The sequence below is a fragment of the Entelurus aequoreus genome, linkage group LG14 (genome assembly GCF_033978785.1).
Source record: "Entelurus aequoreus isolate RoL-2023_Sb linkage group LG14, RoL_Eaeq_v1.1, whole genome shotgun sequence".
Classification (NCBI taxonomy): Eukaryota; Metazoa; Chordata; class Actinopteri; order Syngnathiformes; family Syngnathidae; genus Entelurus; species Entelurus aequoreus.
The window spans coordinates 50,098,193-50,117,870 of record NC_084744.1 but is presented as its reverse complement, the minus strand read 5'-3'; the positions used below and the strand labels follow the sequence as shown (position 1 = coordinate 50,117,870).

The 19,678-nt window shown below is 40.7% G+C and overlaps 1 protein-coding gene across 2 annotated transcripts in view; it reads right to left on the bottom strand.

Annotated features, from left to right (window-relative positions):
- LOC133664994 (multidrug and toxin extrusion protein 1-like) overlaps window positions 1-19,678 on the bottom strand; it is a 175,202-nt gene that overhangs the window by 7,995 nt on the left and 147,529 nt on the right. For both annotated transcript variants that reach the window (XM_062070114.1, XM_062070113.1), the window contains 9 exons: window positions 17,806-17,848; window positions 17,689-17,733; window positions 17,513-17,610; window positions 15,113-15,210; window positions 11,343-11,524; window positions 11,132-11,240; window positions 6,624-6,699; window positions 6,477-6,546; window positions 6,275-6,407 (listed from right to left, as the gene is read on the bottom strand). In XM_062070114.1, coding sequence (XP_061926098.1) covers window positions 6,275-6,407; window positions 6,477-6,546; window positions 6,624-6,699; window positions 11,132-11,240; window positions 11,343-11,524; window positions 15,113-15,210; window positions 17,513-17,610; window positions 17,689-17,733; window positions 17,806-17,848 — 854 coding nt within the window. The remainder of the gene's footprint in view (window positions 1-6,274; window positions 6,408-6,476; window positions 6,547-6,623; window positions 6,700-11,131; window positions 11,241-11,342; window positions 11,525-15,112; window positions 15,211-17,512; window positions 17,611-17,688; window positions 17,734-17,805; window positions 17,849-19,678) is intronic.

The window sequence follows — 19,678 nt, the reverse complement described above, 5'->3', positions numbered from 1 at the left end:
ACATCACGTGATCTTACCCATGACGACATCACGTGATCTTACCCATGATGACATCATCACATGACCGTACCCATGATGACATCACGTGACCTTACCCATGATGACATCATCACGTGACCTTACCCATGATGACATCATCATGTGACCTTACCCATGATGACATCATCACGTGACCTTACCCATGATGACATCACGTGACCTTACCCATGATGACATCACGTGACATGGGCATCATGGGTAAGATGCCCATGTTGACATCACGTGATCTTAACCATGACATCATCATGTGACCGTACCCATGATGACATCACGTGACCGTACCCATGATGACATCATCACGTGACCTTACCCATGATGACATCATCACGTGACCTTACCCATGATGACATCATCACGTGACCTTACCCATGATGACATCATCACGTGACCTTACCCATGATGACATCATCACGTGACTTTACCCATGATGACATCACGTGACCTTACCCATGATGACATCACGTGACCTTACCCATGAGGACATCACGTGACATGGGCATCATGGGTAAGATGCCCATGTTGACATCACTTGACCTTACCCATGATGACATCATCACGTGACCTTACCCATGATGACATCACGTGACCTTACCCACGAGGACATCACGTGACATGGGCATCATGGGTAAGATGCCCATGTTGACATCACGTGATCTTACCCATGATGACATCATCACGTGACCGTACCCATGATGACATCATCACGTGACCGTACCCATGATGACATCATCACGTGACCTTACCCATGATGACATCACGTGACCTTACCCATGATGACATCACGTGACCTTACCCATGAGGACATCACGTGACATGGGCATCATGGGTAAGATGCCCATGTTGACATCACGTGACCGTACCCATGATGACATCACGTGACCTTACCCATGATGAAATCATCACGTGACCTTACCCATGATGACATCACGTGACCTTACCCATGATGCCCATGCTGACATCACGTGATCTTACCCATGGTGCCCATGCTAACATCACGTGATCGTACCCATGGTGCCCATGCTAACATCACGTGATCTTACCCATGGTGCCCATGCTAACATCACGTGATCTTACCCATGTTGACATCACGTGATCTTACCCATGACGACATCACGTGATCTTACCCATGACGACATCACATGACCTTACCCATGATGACATCACATGAAAGGTCATGTGATGTCATCATGGGTAAGGTCCATGATGCCCATGTTGACATCACGTGATCTTACCCATCACGTGATCTTACCCATGATGACATCACATGACCTTACCCATGATGCCATCACGTGATCTTGCCCATGAGGACATCACGTGACCTTACCCATGAGGACATCACGTGACATGGGCATCATGGGTAAGATGCCCATGTTGACATCACGTGATCTTAACCATGATGACATCATCACGTGATCTTACCCATGATGACATCACGTGATCTTACCCATGATGACATCATCACGTGACCGTACCCATGATGACATCATCACGTGACCGTACCCATGATGACATCATCACGTGACCGTACCCATGATGACATCACGTGACCTTACCCATGATGACATCATCACGTGACCTTACCCATGATGACATCATCACGTGACCTTACCCATGATGACATCATCACGTGACCTTACCCATGATGACATCACGTGACATGGGCATCATGGGTAAGATGCCCATGTTGACATCACGTGACCTTACCCATGATGACATCATCACGTGACCTTACCCATGATGACATCACGTGACCTTACCCATGATGACATCACGTGACATGGGCATCATGGGTAAGATGCCCATGTTGACATCACTTGACCTTACCCATGATGACATCATCACGTGACCTTACCCATGATGACATCACGTGACCTTACCCATGAGGACATCACGTGACATGGGCATCATGGGTAAGATGCCCATGTTGACATCACGTGATCTTAACCATGATGACATCATCACGTGATCTTATCCATGATGACATCACGTGATCTTACCCATGATGACATCATCACGTGACCGTACCCATGATGACATCATCACGTGACCGTACCCATGATGACATCATCACGTGACCGTACCCATGATGACATCACGTGACCTTACCCATGAGGACTTCACGTGACATGGGCATCATGGGTAAGATGCCCATGTTGACATCACGTGATCTTAACCATGATGACATCATCACGTGATCTTACCCATGATGACATCATCACGTGACCGTACCCATGATGACATCATCACGTGACCGTACCCATGATGACATCATCACGTGACCGTACCCATGATGACATCATCACGTGACCTTACCCATGAGGACATCACGTGACCTTACCCATGAGGACATCACGTGACATGGGCATCATGGGTAAGATGCCCATGTTGACATCACGTGATCTTACCCATGATGACATCACGTGACCTTACCCATGATGACATCACGTGACCTTACCCATGATGAAATCATCACGTGACCTTACCCATGATGAAATCATCACGTGACCTTACCCATGATGCCCATGCTGACATCACGTGATCTTACCCATGTTGACATCACGTGATCTGACCCATGTTGACATCACGTGATCTTACCCATGACGACATCACATGACCTTACCCATGACGACATCACATGACCTTACCCATGATGACATCACATGAAAGGTCATGTGATATCATGGGTAAGGTCCATGATGCCCATGTTGACATCACGTGCTCTTACCCATCACGTGATCTTACCCATGATGACATCACATGACCTTACCCATGATGCCATCACGTGATCTTGCCCATGAGGACATCACGTGACCTTACCCATGAGGACATCACGTGACATGGGCATCATGGGTAAGATGCCCATGTTGACATCACGTGATCTTAACCATGATGACATCATCACGTGATCTTACCCATGATGACATCACGTGATCTTACCCATGATGACATCATCACGTGACCGTACCCATGATGACATCATCACGTGACCGTACCCATGATGACATCATCACGTGACCTTACCCATGATGACATCATCACGTGACCTTACCCATGATGACATCATCACGTGACCTTACCCATGATGACATCATCACGTGACCTTACCCATGATGACATCATCACGTGACCTTACCCATGATGACATCACGTGACATGGGCATCATGGGTAAGATGCCCATGTTGACATCACGTGACCTTACCCATGATGACATCATCACGTGACCTTACCCATGATGACATCACGTGACCTTACCCATGATGACATCACGTGACCTTACCCATGATGACATCACGTGACATGGGCATCATGGGTAAGATGCCCATGTTGACATCACTTGACCTTACCCATGATGACATCATCACGTGACCTTACCCATGATGACATCACGTGACCTTACCCATGAGGACATCACGTGACATGGGCATCATGGGTAAGATGCCCATGTTGACATCACGTGATCTTAACCATGATGACATCATCACGTGATCTTATCCATGATGACATCACGTGATCTTACCCATGATGACATCATCACGTGACCGTACCCATGATGACATCATCACGTGACCGTACCCATGATGACATCATCACGTGACCGTACCCATGATGACATCACATGACCTTACCCATGAGGACTTCACGTGACATGGGCATCATGGGTAAGATGCCCATGTTGACATCACGTGATCTTAACCATGATGACATCATCACGTGATCTTACCCATGATGACATCATCACGTGACCGTACCCATGATGACATCATCACGTGACCGTACCCATGATGACATCATCACGTGACCGTACCCATGATGACATCATCACGTGACCTTACCTATGAGGACATCACGTGACCTTACCCATGAGGACATCACGTGACATGGGCATCATGGGTAAGATGCCCATGTTGACATCACGTGATCTTACCCATGATGACATCACGTGACCTTACCCATGATGAAATCATCACGTGACCTTACCCATGATGAAATCATCACGTGACCTTACCCATGATGCCCATGCTGACATCACGTGATCTTACCCATGTTGACATCACGTGATCTGACCCATGTTGACATCACGTGATCTTACCCATGACGACATCACATGACCTTACCCATGACGACATCACATGACCTTACCCATGATGACATCACATGAAAGGTCATGTGATGTCATCATGGGTAAGGTCCATGATGCCCATGTTGACATCACGTGCTCTTACCCATCACGTGATCTTACCCATGATGACATCACATGACCTTACCCATGATGCCATCACGTGATCTTGCCCATGAGGACATCACGTGACCTTACCCATGAGGACATCACGTGACATGGGCATCATGGGTAAGATGCCCATGTTGACATCACGTGATCTTAACCATGATGACATCATCACGTGATCTTACCCATGATGACATCACGTGATCTTACCCATGATGACATCATCACGTGACCGTACCCATGATGACATCATCACGTGACCGTACCCATGATGACATCATCACGTGACCGTACCCATGATGACATCATCACGTGACCGTACCCATGATGACATCATCACGTGACCTTACCCATGATGACATCATCACGTGACCTTACCCATGATGACATCATCACGTGACCTTACCCATGATGACATCATCACGTGACCTTACCCATGATGACATCACGTGACATGGGCATCATGGGTAAGATGCCCATGTTGACATCACGTGACCTTACCCATGATGACATCATCACGTGACCTTACCCATGATGACATCACGTGACCTTACCCATGATGACATCACGTGACCTTACCCATGATGACATCACATGACATGGGCATCATGGGTAAGATGCCCATGTTGACATCACTTGACCTTACCCATGATGACATCACGTGACCTTACCCATGAGGACATCACGTGACATGGGCATCATGGGTAAGATGCCCATGTTGACATCACGTGATCTTAACCATGATGACATCATCACGTGATCTTATCCATGATGACATCACGTGATCTTACCCATGATGACATCATCACGTGACCGTACCCATGATGACATCATCACGTGACCGTACCCATGATGACATCATCACGTGACCGTACCCATGATGACATCACGTGACCTTACCCATGAGGACTTCACGTGACATGGGCATCATGGGTAAGATGCCCATGTTGACATCACGTGATCTTAACCATGATGACATCATCACGTGACCGTACCCATGATGACATCATCACGTGACCGTACCCATGATGACATCATCACGTGACCGTACCCATGATGACATCATCACGTGACCGTACCCATGATGACATCATCACGTGACCGTACCCATGATGACATCATCACGTGACCTTACCCATGAGGACATCACGTGACATGGGCATCATGGGTAAGATGCCCATGTTGACATCACGTGATCTTACCCATGATGACATCACGTGACCTTACCCATGATGAAATCATCACGTGACCTTACCCATGATGAAATCATCACGTGACCTTACCCATGATGCCCATGCTGACATCTCGTGATCTTACCCATGTTGACATCACGTGATCTGACCCATGTTGACATCGCGTGATCTTACCCATGACGACATCACATGACCTTACCCATGATGACATCACATGAAAGGTCATGTGATGTCATCATGGGTAAGGTCATGTGATGTCATCATGGGTAAGGTCCATGATGCCCATGTTGACATCACGTGATCTTACCCATCACGTGATCTTACCCATGATGACATCACATGACCTTACCCATGATGCCATCACGTGATCTTGCACATGATGACATCACGTGATCTTACCCATGACGACATCACATGATCTTACCCATGGTGCCCATGTTGACATCACGTGATCTTACCCATGATGACATCACGTGATCTTACCCATGATGACATCACGTGACATGGGCATCATGGGTAAGATGCCCTTGTTGACATCACGTGATCTTACCCATGATGACATCACTTGATCCTTACCCATGATGACATCACAAGACCTTACACATGATGCCCATGATGACATCACATGACGTATACACATGATGACATCACATGACCTTACCCATGATACCCATGATGACATCACTTGATCCTTACCCATGATGACATCACTTGATCCTTACCCATGATGACATCACATGACGTATACACATGATGCCCATGATGACATAGCATGACCTTACCCATGATACCCATGATGACATCACGTGATCTTACCCGTGATGCCCATGTTGACGGGGAACATCAGCGACACTCCGATGGGGAAGCCCACCACGTAGTAACCCACCAAACTGCACGCCGCTCCCACCATTTGCTTGCCGGCCCCCCTGACGATACCTCCCGTCACCGCCTAGGGAGCGCCATCACACACCACGTTAGAGACGTTTGACCACAAATAAGTTCTCGTTTCTGTGCTCACCGCGAAGGCGTCGGCCACGTGGATGATGGCGTACAACCACATGACGTCCGCCACCCTCGCCACGATGTCCCTGCAAGGAGCAAAGGATTGTGGGTAATTACGTCATGTTCCAGGAAAGAGTAACCGCACAACGATGGCAGCCGTTACTTGTCTGTGGTGAAAACGTAAGCGATGACATTCCGAGACACGGCGAGGAACACCCCGACGAAGCACGAGGCGATGACTGGAGTGGACAAACAACGTCAAAGAAACACAACTTGCACATTAAAAAGGTCCAATATTGAATATAGAATAGCTATGTGAGCTACATGCCAAAATTGCCTTTTAACGTCATGCTAGGTTAGCAACACTAGCAAATATATGTGAGCTACATGCTAACATTTCATTTTAACATCATGCTAAGTTAACAACACTAGCATAGCTATGTGAGCTACAAGCTAAAATTTCATTTTAACATCAAGCCAGGTTAGCACCATGCCAAAATGACATTTTAACATAATGCTAGGTTAGCGACATTAGCATAGCTTTGTGAGTTACATGCCAAAATTACCTTCTAACATCATGATAGGATAGCAACACTAGCATAGCTATAAATATGTGAGCTACAAGCTAACATTTCATTTTAACATCAAGCCAGGTTAGCAACACTAGCACAACCAGGTGAGTTACATGCCAAAATTACATTTTAACATAATGCTAGGTTAGCGACATTAGCATAGCTTTGTGAGTTACATGCCAAAATTACCTTTTAACGTCATGCTAGGTTAGCGACGCTTGCATAGCTATTTGAGTTACATGCTAACATTACATTTTAACATCAGTAGCTCACATATTCACTAGCATAGCTATAAATATGTGAGCTACAAGCTAACATTTCATTTTAACATCAAGCCAGGTTAGCACCACCATGAGTTACATGCCAAAATTACATTTTAACATCATTAGTGACACTGGCATAGCTTTACATGCTAACATTACATTTTAACATCATGCTAAGTTAGCAACACTAGCATAGCTATGTGAGCTACAAGCTAACATTTCATTTTAACATCAAGCCATGTTAGCACCACTAGCACAACCAAAATTACCTGTTAGCTATGCTAGCACCACTAGCACAACCAAAATTACCTTTTAACATCATGCTAGGTTAGCAACACTAGCATAGCTATGTGAGCTACAAGCTAACATTTCATTTTAACATCAAGCCATGTTAGCACAAGTATCACAACCAGGTGAGTTACATGCCAAAATTACATTTTAACATCATGCAAGGTTAGCGACATTAGCATAGCTTTGTGAGTTACATGCCAAAATTACCTTTTAACGTCATGCTAGGTTAGCGAGGCTTGCATAGCTATTTGAGTTACATGCTAACATTACATTTTAACATCACTAGCTCACATATTCACTAGCATAGCTATAAATATGTGAGGTACAAGCTAACATTTCATTTTAACATCAAGCCAGGTTAGCACCACCATGAGTTACATGTCAAAATTACATTTTAACATCATTAGTGACACTGGCATAGCTTTACATGCTAACATTACATTTTAACATCATGCTAAGTTAGCAACACTAGCATAGCTATGTGAGCTACAAGCTAACATTTCATTTTAACATCAAGCCATGTTAGCACCACTAGCACAACCAGGTGAGTTACATGCCAAAATTACCTTTTAACATCATGCTAGGTTAGCAACACTAGCATAGCTATGTGAGCTACAAGCTAACATTTCACTTTAACATCAAGCCATGTTAGCACCAGTATCACAACCAGGTGAGTTACATGCCAAAATTACATTTTAACATCATGCTAGGTTAGCGACGCTATAATAGCTATTTGAGTTACATGCTAACATTACATTTTAACATCATGCTAAGTTAGCAACACTAGCATAGCTATAAATATGTGAGCTACAAGCTAACATTTCATTTTAACATCAAGCCAGGTTAGCACCACTATACCAGGTGAGTTACATGCCAAAATTACATTTTAACATCATGCTAGGTTAGCGACGCTAGCATAGCTCTGCAAGTTACATGCCAACATTACATTTTAACATCATGCTAGGTTAGCGACGCTAGCATAGCTCTGCAAGTTACATGCCAACATTACATTTTGACATCATGCTAAATGAACAATACAAGCATAGCCATGTGAGCTACATGCTAACATCACATTTTATCTGGATTAGCATATTCACTGAAGAAAAACTAAATATGGATCATTGGTAGAGCTTCATTTTAAGATGTGTAGCAAAGCTGGGTTTTTTTTGTTTTGTTTTTTTACAAAGTGGTCGGCGTATACAAGGTGGTATTTCCTAAATGACGTCATTCGAGTGCCTCTTAACTCAAAAGTGGAGCAAACATTACAACATTATTAAAAAGTTATAAATAACAGGGGACCTTTATACATTTGTGTGTGTGTGTGTGTTCTGGCAAGGCTTACTTAATGGGAACATCGCTCTGTTTACACAAAACAGGTCCCCTAAAGCAGTGGTCCCCAACCACCGGGCCGCTGCCCGGTACCGGTCCGCGGACCGATTGGTACCGGGCCGCACAAGAAATTTAAAAAAAATTTTTTTTTTTTTTTTTTTTTTATGAAATCAACATAAAAAACACAATATATACATTATATATCAATATAGATCAATACTGTCTGCAGGGATACAGTCCGTAAGCACACATGATTGTATTTATGTAAAAAATATATATATATATATATATATATATATATATATTTTTATTTTTTGTATTTTTTATTTTTTATGAAATCAACATAAAAAACACTATATATACATTATATATCAATATAGATCAATACAGTCTGCAGGGATACAATACAGTCCGTAAGCACACATGATTGTATTTATTTATGTAAAAAAAAATAAAAAAATAAAAAAAATAAAAAATATTTTTTTAGTACCATTTAAAGGCCTACTGAAACCCACTACTACCGACCACGCAGTCTGATAGTTTATATATCAATGATGAAATCTTAACATTATAACACATGCCAATACGGCCGGGTTAACTTATAAAGTGACATTTTAAATTTGCCGCTAAACTTTCGGTTCGAAACGCCTCTGAGGATGACGTATGCGCGTGACGTAGCCCGGCGAACACGGGTATGCCTTCCACATTGAAGCCAATTCGAAAAAGCTCTGTTTTCATTTCATAATTCCACAGTATTCTGGACATCTGTGTTCGTGAATCTGTTGCAATCATGTTCATTGCATTATGGAGAAGGAAGCTGAGCAAGCAAAGAAGAAAGTTGTCGGTGCGAAATGGACGTATTTTTCGAACGTAGTCAGCAACAACAGTACACAGCCGGCGCTTCTTTGTTTACATTCCCGAAAGATGCAGTCAAGATGGAAGAACTCGGATAACAGACTCTAACCAGGAGGACTTTTGACTTTGATACACAGACGCCTGTAGAGAACTGGGACAACACAGACTCTTACCAGGATTACTTTGATTTGGATGACAAAGACGCAGACGTGCTACTGTGAGTATGCAGCTTTGGCTTCTAAACATTTGATCGCTTGACCGTATGTGCGCAACTTTTTTTTGCGTATGTACGTAACTTTTTAAAAATATATAAGCTTTATGAACCTTGGGTTAGGTGAACGGTCTTTTGGGCTGAGTGATTGTGTGTGTTGATCAGGTGTTTGAATTGTATTGGCGTGTTCTATGGAGCTAGGAGCTAGCATAGGAGCTAGGAGCTAGCGTAACAAACACGCAGGTGTTTTTATGCAGGATTAATTTGTGGCATATTAAATATAAGCCTGGTTGTGTTGTGGCTAATAGAGTATATATATGTCTTGTGTTTATTTACTGTTGTAGTCATTCCCAGCTGAATATCAGGTCACCCCCGGCTCTCACAGCATCTTCCCTATCTGAATAGCTTCAACTCCCCACTAGTCCTTCACTTGCACTTTACTCATCCACAAATCTTTCATCCTCGCTCAAATTAATGGGGAAATTGTCGCTTTCTCGGTCCGAATCTCTCTCACTTCATGCGGCCATCATTGTAAACAATAGGGAACTTTGCGTATATGTTCAACTGACTACGTCACGCTACTTCCGGTAGGGGCAAGCCTTTTTTTTATCAGATACCAAAAGTTGCAATCTTTATCGTCGTTGTTCTATACTAAATCCTTTCAGCAAAAATATGGCAATATCGCGAAATGATCAAGTATGACACAGAATAGATCTGCTATCCCCGTTTAAATAAAAAAAATTCATTTCAGTAGGCCTTTAAGTGGTGAAACTTCCTATGAGAGGACAGCTGTAGTGCTGTATTCTGAGGATCATGTCATATTTAATTTGAACTTTTTAATTTCTTTTTTTTTTTTTAAATGGTCCTCAGTAGTCACAAATTTGTGTGAATTATGCAAAATTATTTAAATTTGCATAAACCATATTGAACCATATAAACTCTTTTTCCCCATGGTCCCCAGTAAGAATGATCAGCACATTACTTCATCAATCCAGAGATTTAAAGACAGTTGGCCATTTAACATAATCTTTTTATGCCTCCACAACCTGTAGAAAGGGTGGTCCCCACAAGTGATGATCAAAAACTTGGTCCCCATTCCAAATGATAAACAGTGTGTGTGTGTGTGTGTGTGTGTGTGTGTGTGTCGTACGTGCACACAAGACGGCGACCTTGCCGGACAGCTTGGCTTGCTCAGTGTTCCCGCCACCGAGACTGTTTCCTACACGGACGCTGCCGGCTACCGAGAAGCCCAACGGGAACTAGAAGAAGTCAAACAGCAAAAAGATATTACGTACAGTGTTTAAAGGAGGCGGGGCTAGAAAGTGCAGCGTTAACGATAAGACGACGAGAAGAGACGTTACCATGTAGACCAGGACGGCCATCTGGTACACGACGGACTCGGCCCCCAGCTCCACCTCGCTGATCAAACCCGACAGGAAGCCGGCGACCTCGTAGAGCCACCACTCCAAACACGTCATCAGCATGCTGGGGATGGCCAGACGCAGGAAGGGACCCCACTCCTGCAGGCAGTCTGACGTCCAGCCTGAGAGGCGACAAGAACGACATGCGTTCACCACATATGACTAGGGTGGGGCGTCCTTTGAATTTGGTTCCCAATATACTATTTTCACAAGGTATACCGTATTATTACGGTATAAGGCGCACTTAAAATCTTTTTTTTCCTCAAAACTCGACATAAGGAATAAGTTTGGTTGACCTTACCCACCTCAAAGCTTTTTTTTTTTAATTTGGTACATGGTGTAATTATATGTGTGACCAGTAGATGGCAGTCACATGTGTAGACTGCACTACGATGGCAATATGGAACTTAAAACAAAGAATGCCGTATTTTTCCGACTAATAGGCGCACTTAAAACGCCTAATAACCCGGTGCGCCTAATGTACAGAAGAATTTTGGTTATGCTTAGCGACCTTGAAGCTATTTTATTTGGTACATGGTGAAATAAGTGTGACCAGCAGTCACACATAAGAGATACGTGTAGACTGCAATATGATGGCAATATGACTCAAGTAAACACCAACGACATATGTTCCATTGAAAATATAGAATATTGCACACGGCGCTCAAAAATTTATCAAAATGTTTTAGTACGACTTTGGTAAGCTATGAAGCCACACCGCTTGATGGATTGTACTGTGCTTCAACATACGAGTATTATTATGGTGTGTGTATAAGGTAAGACATATTATCAGGCGTTTTGTTTCGCAATATTATGCAAAAGCAACTTTTCTTACCTTCTGGTACCTGCTGATCTGTATTTGGGATCTGCATAAATCCTGAAAAATTGCGCGCGTCCGCCTTTGTAGTCCGTGACGACAATATATGCAACATTTTGTGTTATGTAGACCACATGGAAGTGTTTTACATTTAGAAAAAAATAATATGACTCCTTTAAATGCGCCTTATAATCCGGTGCGCCTTATATATGGAAAAAGATCAAAAATAGACCATTCATCGGCAGTGTGCCTTATAATCCGGTGTGCCCTATGGTTCGGAAAATACAGTACTTAAATAAAAAAAAATGTTTTTTTTCCTACATGAGTACACTTTCACAAAAGTTAAATTTTATCTCGGAAAACCTCATTAAAAAAGTAATTATATACTGTTTGTGTGTCAGAAATATGGACGTGCCCATTGGGGTTTTTTATTTTTTACAATATTTATTTATTAATTTGATAGGGAAATCATAATACAGGTACTGAGAAACAAACTTTTTTCCCTACCCCCCCCCCTCCAAAAAAAACAAAACTTTTCGGCCACCCCCTACATTTCAGTCACAGTGAATGACTGTACTGACTTAAAAATAATAAAAATTACACAGAAGTGTCACTGAATAAAAACTAAATGCTGACAATTCTGATTCAACATTTATGGTGAGTGAGGGGGTGTCAAAAAAAATCTATTTGACTGAATCTCTATTTTTAATTGATAAAAAAAAAAAAAAATTTTTTTTAAAAATACAAAATAAATATACAACAACATTTTTTTATAAATGATTTGTATTTAATTGCCTTTTTAAAAAAAAAATCTGTCCTGTTAAATGTTTGGGTAGAATTTTATTAAACAAAACCAGTTTTCTTTTAAGTAATTTTAAGTTTAATAATTTTATCACAGCTGTTTATTTTATGGAGGAATAATAATTAATCGTACAACAGGCACCCAATGTTATTAAAAAAGTAATGAATAGTTTTGAATTGAGAATTGATTCTGAATCGAATCGTTAGCCCCGAGAATCGAACGGTACCCAAAGATTCACAACCCTAGTGAGTGATATTGACAGTGCAACAATAACACATTCCATTTTATTACCTACAAAGTACACAATAACTAATAAAACGTAAACATTACAATCTACTAGTCTTAAATCTTTGGGGTTTTGCCATCAAAGTCCTCTCTGTGTCCAGGGAATTATTCACTGACTTTGTAAACATTAACAAAAAGAAGAAAAAAGGTTTGGTGAAAATATGTTGATCAAATCACTAAAGTATCATTTATTAATTGGTCGCAACATTCTTGATTCATGGATGGATCTGTCTCTCTCTTTCATGTGAGTGGTCACTGAAGAGCAGCACTTGTCTGATAAAGTGTAAGAAAATAGTGCAAAGTGTGGGAAAAAAAGAGACCCCTAAGAACTGCTTCCTGCAAGTTTAATGTTAGGAAGTTTCAGCTGTGCACTAAAGGGTGAGCATGGCTAAGGTTTTGGCGGGAACGAGTGCCTTGCATCATTTACAGACCACAAAAAATCCAAAAAGTGCCAAACTGTCGAGGTGACTTTTCCTCATTTATTCACAATTTCTTTATTATTACTTTCCCTTCTAAACAACCAGACAACACAATGGTGCAACCAAACTTGACAGTTGATACTGTTACCGTGTCACGCCAACTGATCAGTGATCACTTCCTGCTCGGGTTGTGCGGTATACCGATACTAGTATAGTATCGCGGTACTAATGAATCTGCGGTACTAATGAATCTGCTGGTTTTACGAGCAGAGGAGCCTGTTCGGCAGCGCACAATCACAGTGTGCTTCAAGCAGACAGTGTGTAGACAGAAAAGGGAGAACGGATGCATTTTGGCTTAAAAACTAACGATAAAGGTAAAGTTATAAGGAAGAGGTGCTTTCTAAATCACTAATCCTCGCCTCCAGGGCGACAAATAAAGTAAGTTTCTTACAAGTATCGTTATCACTGCAGGACGAGGAATAACTAAACATTGTTCACTACACACCGTAGGAGGATACAATAGCTCACCGGCGTCACCTCTATCAAGCTAGCGCTCTTGAATGTAAACAAATGCCATGGGTGGATCTACACCTGACATCCACTGTAATGATGCCAAGTATAAGAGCGTATCTAGTCGATACTACTATGATTACATCGATTTTTATCGTCACAAAATCTTTTTTCTTAAATTCATAAACTTGGGAAATACGTCCCTGGACACATGAGGACTTTGAATATGATCGATGTATGATCCTGTAACTACTTGGTATCGGATCAATACCTATATATGTGGTATCATCCAAAACTAATGTAAAGTATCCAAACAACAGAAGAATAAGTGATTATTACATTTTAACAGAAGTGTAAACTGAACATGTTGAAACAGAAAATAAGCAGATATTAACAGTAAATTAACAAATAGATTAATAATCATTTTTTACAGCTTGTCCTTTATAATGTAAAATAATAGAATGATAAATGACAATATGTTACTGCAGCAGACTAATTAGGAGCTTTTGTTTGTTTACTTACTACTAAAAGACAAGTTGTCTTGTATGTTCACTATTTTATTTAAGGACAAACTTGCAATAAGAAACATGTGTTTAATGTACCCTAAGATTTTTTGTTAAAATAAAGCCAATAATTAAATTTTTTTGTGGTCCCCTTTATTTAAAAAAGTATCAAAATACATTTTGGTACCGCTACCAAAATATTGGTATCGGGACAACACTACTGAGGGCCTTTGTTCATGCAACCAACCTTGCTTTCTTCCGACGAAGAACACATTTTTTTAATCGTCTATCGTGATATTTATTGATATCGTTTTATTGTCTAGTTGTCAACAGTCTGGAGGAGCTGAACAAAACAGAACCAAGATGTTACTTGCCGTCCCACGTGGCTTTGTGAAGACCTTTGGCCATCATGTAGACGAACAGAAACACAGCCAAGGACATCTGAGAGATGACGTTAGCTGCAGCTGAGCCACTTTGGGGGAAGACCACAGCAAGAACAAAGCACACAATCACTATTTATTCCAAAACTTTGTTCAGTGAGGGTTGCATTCTTAGAAATGGAAAGATTCATTTGTACACGCTAAAAGCGATCCAGTTAGGGATGGGTAGCGTTCGCATCCGAACTTGTACTGTACCAATTTACTGGCGCCAATTTACTGGTATGTTAATGTTAATGTTAAATGTTAATTGACATTTTTGAAATTTAAAAAATGTTAAATTTTCCTATCTAAAATTTATTTTTTTCATGCAACATTTAACAATATGTGAATATGTGTGCTGTCCAGTTGTTACATCTTGTTTTCTGATTACATTCGAGTCTCATTTGCAAAGCAGTTGCTTTTCCAAGACAGATGGCAGTACTGTATAGACCAGTGTTTTTCAACCTTTTTTGAGGCAAGGCACATTTTTTTCCATTTAAAAATACGGAGGCACACCACCAGCAGAAAACGTTAAAAAATTAAACTCCACCACTTATTTTGAGTTTGTTGGTGTTTTCCTATGTGTAGTGCTTTAGTTCTTGTCTTATGCGGTTATTTTGGTGTTTTCCTGTAGCAGCTTCATGTCTTCCTTGTGTTAGCAAGCAAGGCTATTTAAGTTGTTGGTATTCTTCTTTGTGTGGACATTGTCTCTGCTCCACACGCTGCAAGTTTTTGCTGTCGTCCAGCATTCTGTTTACTTTGTAGCCAGTTTAGTTTTACTGTCGTTTTACATATGCTTCATTGCCTTTTCTTTTCCCTTTTGTTCATTTTTGGCTTAAGCGTTACATACCTTTTTACCTGCACGCTGTGGTCTGCATATTGGGATCACAGTTCTACAGCCGAGTTCTACACAGCACGGACACTAAGGAACGGCACAGTATTTGCAGATTATAATTATTGATTTGCCATGTTTTGGACCAATTAGGCTGAAGTTGCAAAATTTCCCACGGCACACCAGACAATATCTCGTTGAAAAACACTGGTATAGACCACCTATGGCCTGTGTCAAAGTCGGGGATTGATTAGTAGTAGAACCGGCCCGCAGCCGCCTGCTGCCGTTTTTGCACGCCCCAATACTGTTGGCGGTAGGAATTTTCAAAAACGGGGTCCCAGGGACCCCATCAAGTCATACACATGGGGTCCCACAGTACATTTCTGGGGTCCCACTTTTTTGTAAGCGTTTTGAAAACAAATGATAAATGTATGCATTATCCTGTTATATCGCACATTCTATGTTGCGTTTTGGAAAAAGGTTGTCATAAACGTTACTTAAAAAAAATACAAAATAATAATAATAATAATACCTGGGATTTATATAGCGCTTTTCTAAGTACCCAAAGTCGCTTTACATGTAGAACCCATCCTTCATTCACACCTAGTGGTGGTAAGCTACTTTCATAGCCACAGCTACCCCAGGGCAATAAATATAATTATATATAATATAATTTTATGTATATGTAAATTTATTCAGTTGTAAACATTCACTTTCTTCTTTCCTTCATGGACCTAAACTTTACCGCTGCTGGTAGTTTTTTTTCTATATTTTTATTGTAATATTTTCAGAATGTGTTTGTTCTGTTGCACAGATTTTCCTCCATGTGGCCCCTGAGCTAAAATGAGTTCGACACCCCTGCTTTAGCTGTATTAGCACATCTGCTAACTTGCAACACAGTGTTAAGATAATAAATGTAATTAGAATTTTTTTTTAAATGGGGAAAAATAAATCGTATTTTAATTTGTATTTTATTAACAAAGATTTAACATTTATTTTCCTTATTTTACTCTTTACTGCTGTGGGCATTTATTTTATTATCTTTTATTATTATCCAACAAGGAAGTGGCTTTTTTTTGTGAAGCTAAATGCATTATGTTGCGCCCTACAAAGTACTGTAAGTATTGTACTTATTATACACCAGCTGTTTGTTTTCTTAGGTTGTAGTTTTCTCTGCCAAATTTGGAGGTGTTGAAATCGCCATGTTAAATCACTAATGCTAATAGCGACTATGGGAAATTGATTGTAAATTAGCATCAAGCTAGTGCATTTTGGAAGAGTTGAAAACTGCAACATTACAAGTGTGGTTTAAAAATGACCAAACACGTCACTTAATGTGGTCCGTCACATTATTTAATGAGGTCCGTGGCGCCACCTTGTCATTCGCTGTGGTCAACCACATCAATCAAAGTGGCCCTCAGATAAGTGGTGGTAACATGTCAATTAGCATGTGGAACACCCTTGAATTACTCATTTAAAAGCAATATTAGGTCACTAGGAGGAGGTGAAGTAAACATACTCACGCCACCCCGAGGTCCATCACCTTCAGCAAGATGTAGTTGATGATTGCATTGAATATGTTCCCGATGGCGCCGGTTATCACCTGAGGCCACATGATGCCCTGGGAGAGAAAGGAGGCAGCGCTATTAACGACCGCGCGAAAAGGCGCAGCAGTCAGTCATCGCGTTGTTCCACGCACCTGATTCTGAAGATACCTCCCCTGCAGCTGGTACATGAAGGTGGCCTGCCATCAAGACACTCAATGAGATCAATAATGCACAGCAGCGCGCGCTAGAAAGGCTTTTGTGTCACTCACTGGCAGAGCCGGCATGAAGATCTTCACGTAGAGCTGGGACAGGCTGGAAGGGAGGAGGAGAGAAGGAAAATTAAAACATCCGCTCAACCTCAAAGTGACAATTCTTTATACGTGCTAATGATGTCGCCTAATTCAACCAAGTGGATTAAGGACTACAATTGTGGTATATACTGATAGCAGGCTATTATCACCTTTCAAAGCAGAAAAAAGTCACACAAAAACAAATAGAATAAAATAAAAGCCTGTAGCAGGAAAAAGTTAAATAAATCAAGAAAATTAATTTTTAATATTTTTGTTAATAAAATACAAATGAAACTTTTTTCTTTTTCCCCATTTTTAAAAATTCTAATTATTCTAACAGCCTCCTGTGTTGCAAGTTTACCATGAATTGATTAACATGGACGCCGACTTAAACAAGTTGAAAAACTTATTCGGGTGTTACCATTTAGTGGTCAATTGTACGGAATATGTACTGTGCAATCTACTAATAAAAGTCTCAATCAATCAATCAATCAAAAAAAGTTAGCAGATGTGCTAATCTGTCAAACTCATTTTAGCTCAGGGGCCGCATGGAGGAAAATCTGTGCACACGCGTGCCGGCCTATTAAAATCATGGCATTAAAAATAAAAAAATAAAGAAAACTTCAGATTGTTTTCTTTGTCTTACTTTGGCCAAAAATAGAACAAACACATTCTGAAAATATTACAATAAAAATATAGAAAAAAATACCGGCAGCTGTAAAGTTTAGATCCTTGAAGGAAAGAAGAAAGTGAATGAATGTTTATAACTGAATACATTGACATATGCATAAGTTTGTTTTCTTTTGTATAATTTTTTTTAAATGAATTTAGTAACGTTTATGACAACCTTTTTACAAAACACAATATAGAATGTGAGATATAACAGGATAATGCATACACTTATTTGTTTTCAAAACAGTTACAAAAAAGTGGGACCCCGTTTTTATGACTTGATGGGATCCTTTGCACCCCATTTTTATGAATTTCGGGAAAAGCGGGAATAACTTTGTTTTTTTTGTCACGATTAAGAGGAATGTTTAGACGGTGGAACGGTTAAAGTGGGTTGAAAAATGTGGAAGGAGTAGTCGACAGAAAAAAGAGGAATTCTGGGAATTCCTGGAATTTTTTCAACTTGGAAAAATGATAGTTTGAATATCCAGGATAAGTGGAATATGTTGAAGGTGGAATGGTTTAAATTGGTTGAAAAATATGGAAATGGTGGAAGTTTGAAAAATGGCCAATTCATTTTGAATGGGAATAATGTCCCGGAAAACCTGGAATTCTGGGAAATCTGGGAATTTTTGGAATTTGTCAAGGGAAAGCCCCCGATTGCCGAATAGGCTGAACAGTTTGAATCGGGTGAAAAATGTGGGAATTGTGGAACTTTGAAAAATGTCCCATTCATTTTAATGGGAATTTCAAGGAAATTTGGGAATTTCATTATAGCGGAATTTTTGGGAAAATGTTAAAAGACCTAAATGTTCTGAATTAGATGAAATGGTTGGTTTTGGAATTTTTCAAATTTGTCGACAAATGTTTAAGTAGTAACATTTTTAATTGAGAAATGGTATTAAGGAATTCCAGGAAAACCGGAATCGTTTTTTGTCCTGATTAAAAGGAATGTTTGCACGGTAGAACGGTTGAAGTGGGTTGAAAAATGTAGAAGGAGTAGTCGCCATGAAAAAAAAGGGTCAAAAAAAGGGTTTGGAAAAAAAAAGGGAATTCTGGTTATTCCTGGAATTTTTTTGAACTTTTAAAAATTATAGTTTGAATATCCAGGATGAGTGGAATGTGTTGAAGGTGGAATGGTTTGAATTGGTTGAAAAATGTGGAAGTTTGAAAAGTGGCCAAT